This window comes from Vanellus vanellus (assembly GCF_965231255.1).
Source record: "Vanellus vanellus genome assembly, chromosome: Z".
NCBI lineage: Eukaryota > Metazoa > Chordata > Aves > Charadriiformes > Charadriidae > Vanellus > Vanellus vanellus.
This window is the reverse complement of record NC_138908.1, coordinates 11,088,986-11,107,242: the sequence shown is the minus strand read 5'-3', so window position 1 is coordinate 11,107,242 and position 18,257 is coordinate 11,088,986. Positions and strand designations below refer to the sequence as shown.

The 18,257-nt window shown below is 40.9% G+C and overlaps 1 protein-coding gene across 1 annotated transcript in view; it reads right to left on the bottom strand.

Annotated features, from left to right (window-relative positions):
- The window catches only part of ECPAS (Ecm29 proteasome adaptor and scaffold), a 62,786-nt gene that overhangs the window by 42,891 nt on the left and 1,638 nt on the right, over positions 1-18,257 (bottom strand). The window contains exons 2-7 of the mRNA XM_082497235.1: positions 10,366-10,496; positions 7,105-7,221; positions 5,414-5,532; positions 4,070-4,222; positions 1,066-1,234; positions 434-573 (exon numbers count right to left, since the gene is read on the bottom strand). Coding sequence (XP_082353361.1) covers positions 434-573; positions 1,066-1,234; positions 4,070-4,222; positions 5,414-5,532; positions 7,105-7,221; positions 10,366-10,496 — 829 coding nt within the window. The remainder of the gene's footprint in view (positions 1-433; positions 574-1,065; positions 1,235-4,069; positions 4,223-5,413; positions 5,533-7,104; positions 7,222-10,365; positions 10,497-18,257) is intronic.

Here is an 18,257-nt window from a genome sequence, read left to right as displayed (position 1 = left end):
GACTATGGTCTACTTTGCAATGACAGTCTCTTTACTCCCTTAATAAAGTAAATGAAAGAATGCTTCTCTGGGAAAGACAATATAGGTAAGTTGACCAGCTGTGAACCACTTACTAAGGCGTTATTGAGCATCGATAATCCACAGAGGGCAATTTGGAAACTAAGGAGTAAGCAAATGGCTCAAAAGCAATACCAAAGATGACTGAAAACAGTCAGCTAAAGCTGTCAGCTCCAGAGCCAAGTGACGTTCCCAGCTGCAAGACATGAGCCACACCATTCCCAGCCCTGTATGAACACATGATAGCTTCGCAGGTACGTGGGGGACTTGCAGCCTTCCTCCTTTCAGAACACAGTCTCTCTGGAGCACTACAGTAATTGCAGCTAGCTTTATTAGGAACACTAGCACCGTCTTTTCCAAACACCCAAACTTGTACCTTTGTTTGCTCTTTAGTTCAAGGTCTGCTGCAGTGGCCACACTGTGTCTTGTGTCACTGGAGGCCACAACCAGGTGTATAACAGCTTCAAGTTCTGGCACTTGCTCAGCTTCGATGAACTTCACTATCCCCAACTTACACTGTTCAACAGCGGGGAAGGTAAAGACAGTGTTACTGACAAGTAAACAAGTCACAATAACCATAGCAGTTCAGCCCTCTGAAATGATGGCGTCGGCTTGCTAAGAAGTCCATGTGCTCTCCATCTCTTTAGCAGCACCCAGCAGTAGTATCAGCATTACAATTAGGGATACTCTGCTACTTCTCTGCTAAAAAGGGACACTTCATCAACGTAAGAGAGTTCTGTAACCTTCTCCAGAAGGAAAACAGAAGAGTAGCCTACAGTTGTGGCTGCTTCCTAATCAGCTCTGAGAACCACTGGCACCTCCCACCCCATCTCACCGTTGTAAAGCTCCTTATGGCACCAGGCGAAGTCCCTCAATAAAATCCCTCACAGTAACTAAAGACCTGGTTAGAATTAGTTATATACTTTCCCTTCAGCCTTCCATTCCTCTGTCTGTAGCCATCCCTGTTACCACCCGCAGTTCACTGAGGACCAGCCCCACAGCAAGTACCTGTTCCAGTAGCTCTGGTGTCCATGGGCTGTCTCCAATGACCCTTTTGGCTGCATAAAAGCTCATCCCTGGAGGTGGCTGAGGGATTCCAGGACCTCCCACACTACTAGATGAAGAGCCCTGGGCTGAGGGCATGTTTTGTCGACTCTGAGATTCATTCAATACGAACCTAAGCAGGTGGGAAAGGAGTTTCATTAGAGGCTTTACCCAATCCATACTGCCAGCTGAATTAGGGGCTGGAACGGAGGAACAAACATAACCTGTCCAACTTCATGTATTCTTCTTTAATTAATCCCATGACTGACACAGAACAGAATTTCACTCAGTTGAGGCTCAGCTACCAGTTATCCCAGCATATTCTGCAAGAGCCATAACAATCGCACTCTAACTGTTTGAAAACAGAGCTCAGTTAGAAAGGGAAGGGTCCACTGGAACGTCTGAAAAGTTATGTCAGGACACAAAACCAGAAAGAACGATCTCTCTTGCAGAACGAGTGAATGAATGCTCAGACAGTACTACATTCGAGAAACGTGTACTAAAAGCTTTAACAAGATATGTATGATTTTTATGAAAAATGTAAACCTAACAATGGAAATAATGAAGTGTATGCAACACAAAGTGGCAGGAAACAATCCTTGATATAATAAATAAATAAAAAAATAAAATACTGTCTTGGAAAATGGCAGTTTTAGTGCTGGGCCAAAGGAAAGCAAAAACCTGTTACAGTTTGAGGAACTCACAACAATTTATTGTCATTTAGACAATTATGCTATCACTCGATGACCTCAGGAAAGGAATGGGGAAAAAAACAAGGAAACCCAGGGGTTGAAATATAAACAGATTGAATAGAATAAGACTAGATAATTAACATTAATAACACCAAAGAACCAATATTGATCCCAATACCAATATAAAATACACCAGGATTGTACTCAGCCCATTCTATCAATAGAAGCTGTGCACTCTCAACAGTGGACAGCAAATGTGGGACACTGTGAGTGTCACAGCTTCAGGAGGAAGGGAAGGGCTCAGGGGTCCAGCACTGGGGCAAGAAGTTCTCAGGATCACAACCATCAAGGGAGAGAGAGAACTTTGTGGCAAACTTTCTAATTTATAGTCAATGTGACATTCATGGTATGAAATAATCCTGTTGGCCAGCTTGAGCCAAGTGTCCGGGTCTCGCTCCTCCTCATCCCTGCACCTGGCGAGCTCGAAAACACTCAGACCTTGAAGCCCAGATACCATAGCTGGCTATAAAGAATTCCCAAATTCACACACTAGAGTCTTCTGGAAGTGCAGTTTTTCCCAAGCATCGGAAGATAAATTAGTCCTGTGTCGCTCAAACCAGGACAAGACCATAAAGGTAAAGTTTACAGATCTTAAGTCTTTTTGGAGACTGGCTAGTCTAGCTGCCCTGCGCACATGTCCATACTCTCACAAAAGCCACTCCACCTCTCCGTGTATTCTTGGAAGCTGCTCAACACATGATGGCATCAGAATTGCAGTGCAGAGACCAACAAGAATTATTTTGCTCCAGACAGCCATAATCTGTTCTGCATTCAGCACCCAGGCAACAAAAGGAAATAAACAGTCTCAACAATAAGGATAAACATTCACCCCAAATCTCACTAGTTAAAACTTTAAACACTTGAACTTCATTATGAGGTTTAAGCCCTACAGTTAGGCTTTCTGGTTGTTTTACTGCATGCAGACTGGCAAGGTTAATTCACAACTGAGCAATGACAGAGCAAGTTCTACCAGGCATAAATTAGCTGCAAAGAGCTGCAAATGCTCTCACCCTGGGGAACAAGACTTTAAGAAGACACCCAGAGCCACAGGCTAGCTGAAGACACTCTCTGAGCACCTTCTGGAAACAAAATGAAACCTTCAGCCCGACCCTCGTGGTGTCTCTGAGTATTTGAAAACTGTCACGCTTGGCCAGAGAACAAAGGTGCAGAAGGAAGTGAAGTCTCGTTGCAAAGCCCAAGGACTTAATCTGCTGAAGCTACAGCCACAGCGGTGCGGGGGTGAAGCTAAGACCATCACTCTGGGCAAACTGCAGAGCGTGAGCTGTGAATACAGGAGCAGGATAGGCATTTTAAACTATAAGGTGCAAGACTACACACTCAAACGGTAAGGAAGTGGCCCCACAACATCTGATGGGAACACAGCCTCCAGCAAAGCTATGGGAAGAAACATCACACGTTCACTACATTAAGAGTCATTCCTTTAGGTGAATCCACTTGAGTGATCAAGAGGTGCTTAGAAAAATCCTGTGGAAATCAATGAACTGTCAGAAAAAAGAAATGCATTATCCTGTTAAAATTATTTGTTTTCTTTCAAAGCAAAAGCTTCCCTAGCAATACAAAGACACCAAAAAAGTTAGTGGAAAATAGATTTTGAGAAAGTATTGATTTTAGACACTAGAAGATTCCTAACAAGCGGTGATCAGTAAATTCCAAGTTGCTCTGTAAATCATTCTTGCTCCTAGAAACAGTGCTCACACCAAGACACACCATTACAGTTAAAACATTTTTCACCACAAAACAGATGAAAGAGAAATCTTGTTACTAAAGGTTCAATTCTGGAAAGCACAAGTTTTCAAAGACTATGCTTGCTTATGACCTTGGAGGAATAAGCCTTAAAACTCAACTGCGGGAAGATAAGCGCACATTTTGATCTGGCTTCTATTTTAAAGGTTTGGTTATTTAACAGATAGCTCACATGTCGCATAGCTTCACTTTGATCCCAAAAGAGGTCAAGGACAGAATAGCATAACACCTAATTAAGCAGAAAAAAAGACATTTTGTTAAATAAGGAAGATGGTGATCCCATTCTTAAGATTAGAACCCTGTTTTGTATCTTACTGAAATATGTAACTCGCTTCATTCCAGCTAGGAAATAACAGCGTATTTTAAATGAGTTTCCAAGGGTGCGGTTTGCAATGTTTCACACATAAAGAACACACCAATACTAGAGAAGACTGGTATTAACTCTTACTTACCCATAAGGCATAAGAAGAACATCCAACATAAAGTCCAAAAGCAGCTGTACAGTCTTTGGTTTTTCAGCAAGATTAAATGGAGAAGCTGCTGTTTTCAGTGGTTCAGCAGGGTATTTCATGTGAAAAAGGGTTGGTATTAGAAGATGCATTAGGCTGAAAAACAATTATGTTTACTGCAACCATTTAAAAAATACACACCTGTTCATTCTTAATATTCAAGAGAGAAACTTTTAACAATAAACCTGGTCCTTAATAGCAAAAAAAAATCTTAACATAAGTTAAACTGATTCACAATCCAGTGGTATCTATTTGACACCTGACGTACTTAAAAATGGAAGGCAGAAGACAAATTAGGCTTTGCACTTGAAATAGAACATATACACCTCTGTACACACACACATATGGAGAGATAACATCGCTGCCTTTGTCCAGACTTTGAACATTTTGTAATTATGCCACAAAATACAGGCTAGGACTGTCTCATCCATAAGAAATGCAAAGTTTAAAATCTGATTCTGCCTAAAGCAGAAGTTAATCAACACTATTCAGCTTCACCAAAGAGTGCACACAGACAAATATATTGATTATACACGAGTATAGCCAGACTTCCCAAAGCTCTCTTCACTCACGTACTTGCTTTTTGGGCAGGGCAAACCACGGTTCCAGAGAAGACAATCAAGTATTTTCACACTCATCTTATGAACAGAAGCAAGATTTTACTGCAAGACCTTTCAGTAAGGTAATTTTAAAAATATCTTTACACTGTCACAGCAATGTAGAGTGAATGAAGACACAATTTTATCGACATTTTCCAGTGCCAGCATGGCGGAAACCCACCTCAATGTAAATAAGAAGCAGGTCCATAATTAACAGTTTTCTAGGAGTTCTTAGTACACAACAGTTCCCAGCTTCAGTCTTTATTCACTGTTACTTTGTGTTTCAATGAGTAGGAATTTTGGTTATCTCACAATTTAGAGTAGCCAATTTGAGACATTTACTGCTATTCCTGTTGCACAGAGGGTATTTACTGCAGGTCTGGCCTTAAGCTGTAAACCAGAATTTGATGAAGATAGATGGGGTATATGGACAGGCATATCCATTATAACACAGGCCTCATCCTACAGAGAGTCTGCTGCTGCAGATTCTGTACGTTATTACAACATTAGACTATACGAATTCTTTGTATCAGCTGAACTACCGAATTGCTGATCCAAATGGTCCAAGCCAAGAACATCCTAAGCAATGAAGATATCACCAAGGAAAAAAAATTTTTTATCAAGTGATACAAATTATTTTACTAAAACAATACCAACAGAATTGCCTCCAAGAATAGGCTAGTTATACCTGTCTTGCTGTGGTTGAGGTTTCCCTTCCATTGCAGTGAGAAGAGTTGGAGCCAATTCACATTGTTTTTCCACAGGCAGACGGGGGTATCCCATCTTAACATAAATTATGGTAAAATTCTAAAGGGGTAGGTAGAAAAAACACACAGTATTGCAACAGTGAAAAAGAAATATCTGTTCTTTAAACTCTTCTTGAATGTTGTGTTACATAACTGGAAACAACATATGTTTTGGAAGACCAGTTCCTTAATTCTAAGGCGCATCGGACAAACGGGTATTGAAGAGGAGGCTCAGCAAGCGTTTTCTGAGTAGGTCTTGCTGAGCCCCCACTTTAAAAAGAGGAAAATCCTCTCTTGTTTATCTTATTTGCTGCCAGTTTCACCAAAAGCAGCTTTACCTAAGCAACAGCTTCAAGGAAAGCAAATGTAATGCTCTCTCTTACCTATTTCCGAAATAAAATGGAAAGCAATATTGAATAAATACCAAGTCAGCAACATAGGCAAGGTTTCTCTTGAAAATGTGTTTCTAAATAATCAAAAGCTGCAAATGCTATCCAAACAGAGCCCAGTGATAGGAGAGCAGAGCAGAGCAATACTGAATACTGGACTATCTAATGGCTATCTTGTTGATCCAAATCCAGCCAAGAACTGTAGAGATAAGAGTTATGTATTCAATGACCCGGTTGAAAGAAGCGTTGAAGTGGGAAAAATTACACTTCTTCGTAGCTGGCAGTTGTTAAAATTTTATGAAGCCTCATTGCATAAAACAGCATGCATCACTCAGATGAATGAAAACAGTTTTTTTTACACGTCCAGCCAAAAGCACAGTTTATGTCGTTTGTCCTCAAACAAGATGGTTCTTTTACTGCTTTACAGAGCACACGCACTCTAGAAGTCCTCAGCCATCTCTAAAAGGTGAATTTCAGATAATACCACTTCCTTAAAGACAATCTAATATTACTTCTGTGTTACTGCTGTTTAAAGTATAAATATTTCTCCAGCAGTTTCTAAGATGCTATGTTTTCTATTTATGCTATATATGACTCAATAGTTAAATGAGAAGGACAGAAAGTTTCCCTCTGATTTTATCACTTTTTTCATGACGGTGATTTGCAATAGATCTACCCCAGTTGAAGTGAAAATTGTCTACATAGTTTCAAAAAAATATTTTTAAACCATTTTCACTTTTTAAACTACATTGAATGAAAACATCTAGTAAAGTTTTCCCATCTATAAAATTAGGGGGTTTTAATCTTTTCTTGCTCAGCTAAGGTCCTGACCCTAAAAACACACAAAAATACAGGTTCTCATGTGTTCAGAGAAATACAGATGTTTTAAGGAAGACTCTGATCCTGCATGTATCAGAATAAGGATTGGTAACTCTTTGCAAAATGGAGATTCTAACAATGAATAGATCCTCTACAATACAAGTGATGTCAATTCATGCATTCATGAAATATCAAGAGTAATTATCAGTAACCTGAACAGAATCAATAGTACAGCTGCTTTATGAAACTAAATTTCAGCCACACCAGACTATAAAGTTTAGTTTAAAAAAATCTCTTAAAACATCAGCCTCATGACAGTAACATACTCACTAGGAAAACTGTCAGAGCTAAATACAGGAGCTTTAAAGAATATTCTGCTTGTTACAAGTAAATCAGCAACTATTCTTGGAAGAACAGACACTTACAGTGACAAAAGACACCGCAGAAGGATCTTGATATTGAACTAGCAATGTCTCTACTGGAAGCTGAATTTTTGGACGACTTTTGATGCGCTTATTCAGATGAACCAGCAGCTCCATGACCTGACAGGAAGAAAAAAAAAAAATTTGAAAGAACCACCATTAATTTTACTAGTTTGGACTCCACACATCACCCTCAGTCCTATTATAACAGTCCTATTATAAACAAATCAGGCCTGAGTTTCCCAATTATTTGATCTCTAAGAAAACGGCACCCATCATTTATTGTATTATCTTGAAACCACTCTGATGTGTGTTAAGACAAACACATAAAAAGTCCCAAACCATGCCACAACCGATACTCGCCATCAACAGAAATGTCAGGAAGAAATGATTACTGAGGATGCCCAGTTATTTCTACACAGTTAGTTACTATCCCTCAAAACTGAGCCTGGCATCGAAAGCTGCAGCGCTGCTCTATCTTGTGGCTGTAGAGTAACTCCAATTCACGACACAGAACAAAAAAAAAACATGAAAAATACCCCACGCATAATAAAGTCATCATCAAATAAGTGTATGAAAACTATGTTTGGAGTGAAACAAAACAGAACAGAAATCCTTCGGGCAAGAGGAGAAGCCAAGAGGAGCGCCGTGAACGTCAGGCGGGAGCAATGTGCACCCCTGCCCTGGGCAGGCAGAGCCCTGGCAGCAACGCCAATGGGGCCAGGCAGCAGCTCTGCAGGAACGGCCCTGGGCTCTGGTGGACAGCAAGCTGAGCAGGGGCCAGAGGGCACTGAAAAAAGAGAGGTGCAGAGTGGTACTTTCTCGTGATGAGGACTCTCAAGTACTGCAGCAGGGGCTCAGAGAGTTCGTGCCGTCTCTATCCTCGGAGGGTTTCCAAGAGCCACCTCAATAAAACCTTCTGCATCTTGGTATGAACTTGTAATGGACTGTTTTGAGGAGGAGGCTGGTCTGGAGACCAACCTGAGGTCCCCTCCAAGCTGAATTATCCCATGATTCTACAAATCCATGAAGCAGTTTCTTAGCACAGCACCAGCAAAGTGTCATTTGCAAATCCACTAGAAGAGATACCATAACTGAATGGAAGAACTTGAAAAACTACAGACAATCTCCACTCTGGAACAATGGGTTCTAAGAAATGACACTGAACACCTGCATCTCGCTCAAAAACCCAATCAGATTCTCAAGCAAGGTGGTGCAAAAATATAGGTGACATTAAATGGAGTCAGCTCAGCCCCAGTAAAACCAGACAGAGCCAGTCTCAGATGCATGTTGACTTCAAGCAATTCAAGTCAAAAAGTCAGGGTGGGCACACAGTCCTGTGCTTTCGATGGCTCATTACCTTGGTCATACTATGGTGAAAAAGCAGCTTAATTGCGGTCACTGAAGTTTGTCATGGAAACTGCAGAACCATATGCTTGCTGAGCTGCACATGAGCTAAGACAACATCTTTGCCTCCATTCCATGACTAGGCATCAAGCAAAACAATGTCCAGATCTAATCTAGAGAAACTGCATAGCTGACCAGAAGCACGTGATTGAGACCAGAGATAAACTAAGTAATGCTGACAGCTACCAAATTTTGCTGCTGCAACTTTACTATAACAGCAGTCACAAATTCCGATTATTTTAGAGAAGAAATAACCTGTCTGCACACACTTTTTTGTGAAGGAACAGAAACATACAACTATGACAGAGTTTGAGGAACCCATTCAAATTACCCATGGTGGCTGGTAAAAAAAAGACATGGCTGGATTTGGGTATGTATGATGAATTAACTTCTCTAATCACTAATATCAAACCAGTGCACTAAGGATCTCATCCAGCAGTACTCATCTGACCCGAATCAGGCAAATGACTGCGCTTGTGAGGATGATTGCTTCTTATGTTTTTCCTGGCTTCACACGGGCTGCGTAAAGGGACACAGATCCAGTCTGGCACAAATGCTGCCAGTTCATCAATACTTCTTGGAGCACATCTTAACCAGCAGAATACATTTACCCTGGATTAGGTCTTTGTGTGGTGCTGCTAGGGGTAACTGATTTGGCAGAAAATATCCTGCAGTTGAATTCAACCCACCTGTCAAACTGTGGCCTGAAGATTAATGGCAAAATAAGAGCAAGTACAAGACTGAAAAGCTGAGTTCTGATGTAAGTAACAGAAAAAGGCAATCTGCACGTTGAACAGATTTACCTGCACTCCACTGTAAATCTTCACTTACGTTCATTAGAATAAAAAAAATTAGTCTTGCCCTCCACATGCTCTCTCACTGATAAATCATTTTGAAATAATATGTAAACTGAAATATATGTAAAAAACACCACAAAAAAAAAAAAAAAATCAACACATACAGACCCTTCTTGTTACATTTTGAATTTATTATGAAAACAGAATACTGATAGTGTCAACATCCCTTCACTGATACAGCAAGAGCAGAGTTCAGGGTAGTTTCCTTGACTGCAATGAATTTGATAAATACCAAGAAGTGCAGGGAAGTGCTGTAATTGCTTATAATATTATCATCATCTTGTATAAATAAAAATCTATAGTTTAAACACACAGAAGGCAGAAGAAGAAACAAGTTTTATTTCATTGTTCATTCTAACACAAAAACTACAATACACCGTGAGAACGCTGTGCAATTTTGAGAGGCCTCTTAAAATTTAATTTTCAAAAGAGTAATCCCTCCCCTTTCCTGAATCTCACAACACTTCAAAAAATACAGACAACACATTCCAGCTTATGGAAAAAATATCATATAAAAACACCCTAAGAAATTTCACTATCTACTTGGATGCCTTTCTTCACAGCTTCAAGTGCACATCTTCAAAATTGTTTGGTCCTTGCTCCTAGTCCTGTTATCAGACAGGTGAATGACATCAACGAGTATGACTTCATGGTCTTCCGCACATAGAGGCAAGCTTGCTCCACGTGTGTCAGGTGGATACACAACAGCCCTAACCTGGAAGCCACGGCAACGGCCTCTATGGCAGTAAGTCTTGGTCTCAGACTAAGCAATAGCTAGCTGGCCTCAACTGGAAACAAACACAGCCTCTCCACACATCTGCAAAAGACTCTTTTCTTTAAGCCCTAACAGTCGTAATAAACCCATTCTCATGTTTGAGAGAGGGCTCACAGAGTAAATTTATCCACAGAGGACATCCAAGTATAGTAAATTATGATACATTGGGGCATTTCCTTCTCCCTGATCAGGACAACATACCATTACAGTAAATTCCACCCTTACCTTTTTACGAACTCCTTCCTGTGTGCTGGACAGCTTGAGGAGAACAGGGGGTAGGAATTTGGAAATAATGTTCTGTAACTGCTCATCTGTTTCTGCATGGCCAAGACGCAAGAACACACGTTCAAGTTGATCTGCAGTTAAAAAAAAAAAAAAAAAAAAAAAGGAAAATTAAAAAGAGGAGAAGAGAGAAACTGGTTGAAACTCAAAATCGTTGTAGCAAGAAACCAACTATCTCTGAACATCTTCTAATGATCTTGTAAGAAATGATGCACATAATTCTTAAAGCACTTCCATCTCAACAGCACTCAGCACAGACACATCTCTTAAGACTAACTGAGCAAACTGTTGATGGCAGAAACCAGCCTAATAGCTTCCAGTACCAGCCTCCACAATTATAATGTAGAGACCACTCCTATCAAAGCCAGGAGCAATTAAGATTTCCTTTGCTTCACACTGTGTTTCAAACAGAAGCTAGAACATCTCGAAAGGTGAAATGGAAGGTTGGGATCTCCAAGTCATTCCCTGCCTTTTCTGCTTTGACAGCGGCGGTGTGCAGCTTGTGGGACTGCTAACTTATGAAAATACACTTGCTGTGATCTGCATTCAGACCATGATGTTCCGTATCTCCACTAGTTAATCAGAGGTCACAAAGATCTGGCCAATTCTTGTTATTATTCTTGTTAAACCTAGAGCTCCGGTCATGCACAGGAACCCCATTGTTGTAGACGTTGTGTCAACAGAACAAAAACCACCAAGCCCATACAACAGAACCCAAGACCAATTACAGTTAGTATCACAGAATGGAGAGAGTCTAGGCAAAGCACAAGTTATAAGCTTGGGGCGAGCCACACCACACGGCAGTGGTGTACGAATAAACAGGCTGCCCCCACCTGAAAGCACAAGAAACAACCTACAAAATGAAAACCAAGTTCTTTAAAATTGATACCCATGGGAGTAGTCATAGGACATCTTGACACAGGCTAACCTGTTCTGCCCAGGACTTTCTGTCAGGCCACTCAGGTCTTCCAGAAAATCTTTACAAAGCTGTACAAATGTTGACTGAACCAGTCACTGATTTTTTACAATTTGTTGCTCTTTTTTCCAAGAGACAGCATTACCACCAATAGGAATAAGATCGCAAGCGTGAAACGCAGGACACATTGCTGTAACTCAAAATACAAAGCTCCTATTATCACTCTATGAAGCTGCCGGAGTGTGGTAACAAATTCACCTTACCCTAGCCAGCAGGTCTCCTACCGAAACCCAGGAAGGAACACACATGAAAAAATAACATCTGCAAAGGGGTAGAAGTTGCAACTCCTACAAGATCTAGAGAATGGGGGGGGGAAGGGGGTGTGTGTGTGGAGGAAAGCAGTAACATTTGTTTTCCCAGTGAGCTAGCAGAAGATCATTTCAAGGAAACAGATGAGACCAAAATCTTCTGTCAGCAGCTCAAGCACAAGGGCTGAGTACCATCTGTCTTTAAAATATGGACTCTTCCATTCTTTTTATGAGTGCCAGCATGCAGTTGCCCCAACAACTAAACCAGAGGCAAAGCAAAACCTCCCAGACACAGCAGCATTCCTGATGGCTGGACCGAGAAGAGTCCTTGTGCTCAGCATCAGGAGCATCTCCCCTCCATACTGCAGCACTGTAGGCCAGATGCACAGGCAGCAAGGAGACCCATGGCTTTTGAAGGGACTACAGGTCTTAAGATGTGCTACAAGGAGGAAATCATTCCCCTAAAGACTAATCTAAAGTGACCTGTTGCAAGCTGAGATTAGAGGGAGACACCAAGGAGAACGCTCCTTCAGCAGAGGAGGAGGATCAGTGAGATGGCTGTGAAGGACTACAGAGGCAAAAATGAAAAGAGCACTGGTGCAGGGCAGAGGTAAAGATGGAGGGTTCGAACTCAATTGAACAAAAAGGATGTTCAAATGGAAGTACAGCTCTACCTATCCAGATCCTAACCTATCGTGATATAACTACAGAAGCCTTTACTGTCCTATTTTTTAAATCTGTGCTATTCCTCCACTGAGTCCTCACAGCATCATTCCTCCTCTGCCAGCTGCAGATTAAACATAAACGTATCACTTCCAACATTTTATTTTCTGCTGAGCAAATATGACAGGCAGCTGAAAAGACAGAAGACTATGAAATTTTACTGTCAGGGAAATTACAAGCTGAAACTCTGCAGCACCTACAATGCAAACCAAGTTGCAAGTCAATCTCGTTTCAGACAGATTTCATGGAACAATCATGCTGTCAGCTAGTCAATGGTTTCATGACACTTATCTCATATCCCCCCCCCTTTTTTTTAATCCTAACAATGTAACAATTTCTTTATCTCTTTACCTTCCTTTTCACATCATACTTCCCCCCCCCCCCCCCCCCCCCGCCACATGATCTCCCCCTCCAGGATCTCCCCAGTGTTTCACGACCCTGCCAGCACACTAGGGGACTGCTTGAGCCACACCAAGCAGCTGAAATAGCTCAAACAATGAATAAAATGATCAAATCTTTCCTCTTGGACCTGGAAGTCTCGGAGATCACTGCAGACTGGCAGAGGAGGAATGATGCTGTCCCCAACAACGTACTCCTTCACATGGCAACAGATCAGACTCAAGTGTAAGGAAACATGAGAGAAGTTATTTGTAAAGCCATTTGTTGTAGTCACTGGACTACACACACCTGAAAGGCACAGAAGCCACTACGCACGTGCCCATGGGAAGTGCAGCAATGCACCGAATTGCAATTGCCTACCCCATTTCCAGCTTCTTCCATTATTCTGTTGTTACAAGCAGCGACCAGAATTGTCATAATAACAGAGATCAGGAGGGGAAAAAAAAAAAAAAAGCTATCCCCTTGTTTATGCTGCCTGTAAGATAAGTTTATTACTCTTCATACTTCTGCTGCCTCGTCAGTTAAGCCCTGATACCATCATCAGGTATCCTTCCCTCAACCATAAGCATGACAGGACTCCTCCTTGAATTCACTGAAACTAGTCACCTGGCTGCAGTGAAGAAACTGGTCAGTTTGCCAGACCACCCTCCTGCGCTGCTGGTAACAGCAAGACAGGAAAACAAAGGGCTATAAACCCTCCCCAAGTATTGCACATCAACCATTTTCTACCCAGTTTTTATTCTACTAACAATTAAGACAATCTCTCAAGCTGACAGCGCTCATTATGGGAAGGCATAAGCCCTGGAGATTTAAAGCACCACACACAACAGTCCAAGAGAGGAGCCAGGGATGCAGTATCTGGGACTCAGATACGGTGTCCTACCTCCATGTGTGTTGCAGACTGGCATGGGGCAAGCTCCTTTCCCTCTCTGCCGTACCTTCTCACAACCTTCACCCACTCCCCCTGTCCAGCCTGCGCCAGCGAGCACACCACCGTGCATCAGGCATCCAACAACACAAAGGGTCTGCTCCCAACCCATCTCGCGTTCCCGCATTGTACACTACACAAATTTTTAAGAATGAAGCCAAAACCTTCTCCACCTAGTTTTACAGCCCCTACTGCCGACTGTAAAACTGCGTGGCTGTATTTTCAGGGGGGGACCACTAGATTACATGATAATAAAAATAAGTAAAGCACGAGGTCTAACTTGTTCTCTTACATCCCATAGAAAAAAAAAAAGATGACATAAACTGTTGTGAATAAGCCTCAACAACTGAAATTAACTACTACAGCAATCTTACACCAACTTGACAGTTAGAACACTGAATTTTAATCAGAAAACTTTATGCATCTCACTCTTTACCTTTGCTAGCCACCACTAAACTTAAAATACAGTCCATGCAATAACATATTTTCTATAACTTTTCCTTTCCAAAGTTGAATAATACAGTTAAAGATACTTTTTTAAGTTTCCAGAAGCACTGGAAGAAAGAAGTAACGGCGGGATGACACTTACTAAAGTATAGCTTTATCCCCTTCTAAAAAGCCAATACTTAAGAGACCTGAGATTTTACAAAGGCTTCTCCTTCCTCAATCTCACATTAAACCTTCATCTCAAATTTAGGACTGTAAAATTTCTTTGGTGTTGGTTCCCACCCATAGCACCTTCTGTAATAGGTAATATTATATGTTTATAAAATTGCTTTCCATAGTCTATCTATTGCAGTTCAACTCTGGTGAACATGGGGCTTGGGGAAGAACATGCTGTCAGAGGCTAAGAACCAACTTTAATGCAGTAGAGAGAATTAAAAAAAAAAAAAAAGAAGAAAATAAAGATTGCCATTATTTTACTTATGCTGGTGAGAAAGCCAAAGGGAAAGGGCCAAAGGATGAAAGGAAGGAGACTTCCCTGGAAACTCAACTGGAAAACTTTGGGCCCAATCCTGCAGGGCTCTATATAAACTCCTCCAAGAACAAACTTGCACGTCAGGAGCAATGGAAAAGCACAGGGCACAGCGAGATCACTGTGAGCCTTCTAGATTTTGCTTCACTGTGGAGAATCCCTTGCTCTGCCAGGGAGTGTTGGAAGGAATAACCCAAGTAAGATATCACTATTACACTTCAGCGCATCACTGAATTAATTATTTTTGGGATACTCTTGCAAGTTTGCCTTTACAAACATGAAAGCTGGAAGCAACTTCTTGAAAGGCAGACAATTGCTACATCACCCAGAATCTGCTTATGAGCTATGTGCACACCGTAGTCCCTGTCAGACTACATTAGAAGCACCTGAGAAATCATCCCTGGTTTAATAGAAATATCTTCGGTCTTAGAAATATCACGTGTGTCCCACAGCTATGACAGTCAAATTTTACTACGGATTAAAAAAAAAAAAACAAACAACCAAAACTACAACCAATAATGAACTGCATGAGTAGAAAAATTAAACTTGGTAGTTTTATTTTCAAAATACATATAATTAAGTCCATGTAAAATTTGTAACAAATATTCACATATTTTGGCAGAATCACAACTACTGTCCATGCTGCTGTGTAGCATTTCACAGAATAGTTCATTTTTTGTGATGTTTTCTTGGGGAAAAAAAGAAGTGTTTACAAGAGGATGAATGTAAAAATGGAGAATTTAACAACAGGCATTGAATATGAAGAGATGTTCTCTCTCACTGTATGTAGAAGAACCAAAGCATCAGGAAAACAAGATATATCTTCGTATCCTTGTTTCCAGAGGCAGTGTCCAATTTGTGTCAACAGACATGGTGTACTTGGAATTTGAAATCCCTAAGTTACCATGGCAATGCTGTTACCTACGTGTGAGAAAATGCATGTTTCACTTCTGGTTCTTTCCAGTCTCCATTTAAGACTGCAAGGAGGAATATAGGTTTCAGCACTTACGACCACACCTCATGCAAAAAAGGAAAGGAATAGATTCCAAGACACAGATAACCTATACAAATTTTACAAGAAAGTCACATTAACAGAAAGAGCCTAATCTATGCTTTATAAACTTCCAAATCCTGCAACATTGGCCATGAAAGGGTCAGAGTTATTTCTAAGACTTGTTAATTCAGAACTGATCTTACAGTCGCCCAGCAAAACCCCAGCCTGCCACTGAAACAACACACCCCTTCTTCCCATTCTGCTATAGGGTAGTCTGCCAAAGGGAACAGCTGAGGGAAAGAAACAGAAAGGATAAAGTAAACAAATAAACATCTTAATGTTTTCCATCCCTTAACAAGGGTGTTTCCCTTCCTTTTTTTTTCCTCCCTCCAATTAAAATCACAGAAGTGAATTCTGATGAGGTAGCCAGTTCACTCTTCATCCATCTTCTTATCAAAGAAACCTCCTCTCTGTTCAGCTAAGTGCAGTTCCATTTCATGTGGCCAGGTTCTCCTCCTTGTCCTTACACAAGATAAAGAATTAGCTCCCTCTCGCATTCATAGATATTATGCACAGCACGTCAGCTATTCAGCACAGACCCCTCAGCAACGTATATTTGTGTAGTTGAGTATCAAGTAAAACACACACCTTTTTATGAAAACTGACTCAGGAAACTACTGGGGCTAGGACATGTCAAGCTAACTGTACTTCATAATTTAACTAATCATCACAAAAGCATCCTAGGAACTGAAAAGAGAGTCTGAGTCCTCCACAAAACAGAGCAGCGAGTGAGACAGCAAAATCCTGTGCAAAAGGCCAGAATATACCTTCACTTTCCTGAAAAGTGTCTGTTTGACAGATTACTCAGACTGCCACATTTCTAGAACTCTGTTTCAGTAAATCAAACAAAACAAAAAAATCCCCTCCTCCATTACCTGAACTCTGTAGAACCATTACATTGCATTACCATCCCCCACATTTTCTCCAAAAGGTCCTATACCAAATAAAGACACAGGACCATTTCAACTTCACTGCCTGGACAGCAGGGGTAATTTTAGGGACAGGTCCTTGCTAAAGCAAAAGCTCAAACACACCCTTCAGTCCCTCCTGAGCTAAGCAACTGTTTCTGCACTACTCTACATGCAGAAGAAAGAACAAAGTTCTTGTCTATTGTGCCACTACTAAAATAGGAGTCAAATTCTTGTTCAAACGGTATTAGACTGTGCGAGAAAATATATCTAGTATGATTACAGTAGCAAACAGTGAGTCAGGATTTGCTGATGCTATTCCTGGCTCTACCAGTAACCCATCGCGTGCCTACGGCCAAATCACTTAAGGGGGCATTTGTAAAAGTAGGCCAGTCACCAGGTTATTTTACAAGATCTGACTGGAAAAGTCTGTGAAGGCATGGGGGAGGGGGGATATATTATCTTTTTTTCATCCTTTTCTTCCTTTTTATAGAAAAGCTTATAGAAAAGCTTGAATAGCATACTGAAAGCCAAATATCTGCCATATTACAGGCTTAGGCTCTCCATTCAAGTGGCTGACTATTCTTACTCAAGATTAACTTCCTCTTGCATCTGAACTCTTAATGGCTTCAAGGCCAATTTTCTGATTTTGCATTCATTTTTAAACTGCCATATGTCCATTCTTACGCTGCCTTTAAACAATTTGACCTCTAAAACAGCAAGCACCCTTACAGAGAGTTTAAGCAAACAGAGTTTGTGTGTTTGACTGGAGCCATAGATCAAAGCTTCCTATAGCCATGTGTATATAAAGCAAGGAAAACTGGTTTTCTAATCTAAAAGTACTACTAATTATTCCTGTTATTTTGGAACTACTCACCATCCAAAAAAGCAACAGATTTCTTTCCAAATATGCTGAAATTTAGCTATTTACATGTATCAAGAGGCAGTAGGTCCACATGGAGGCTGTTCAGTTTCCCTCTCTTTCACTACACAAAATTACTCTTTTTCCATTAGCTTTAATTGGTATTTAACACTACAGTACTTTCTATTCAGTGTCAGATGAGGTACTAGGGGAAAAAAACAAACAAAACAAAAAAATCCACTCTCTTTCCTCCCCCCCCAAAAGAGATTTCTAAGCAAACCAGTAAAAAAAATCCTTAAATTCTGAAGGATGCAGTGGTCAAACAATCTAAATGACATAATATAATTATGAACATTAATATCAATCTAAGGACATTTGTCCTTTCAGTGCAGCTTAACACAAAGGGCCAAGTAGCAACTGGCACATGGCTGAGGACTAATTTTTTGCAGGATCAGATTTGGAAGCTGGAGAGGTAGATTACATACAGATAAAAGCCCAGGAGCTATAAGCAAGAGATCTCACACTGACCAGTTTCACCACAGGGAGTCACGTTAGCATTGTAAAACTGACAGAAGAGCCTCCTGGATGACAGCAGCAGTGATGTCTGTCACAGTCATGATTACAATTTATCCCAGTTGTCAATGGAATAAATAGCTTGGCATTTGTGCCCTCCGATTCAAGGATCGGTGTAACTGAAAGATCCTTCTCTCTCCGCTGTGAGATCCTGGCTCTTTGGCTACGTAAAGGACATCCCCACCATT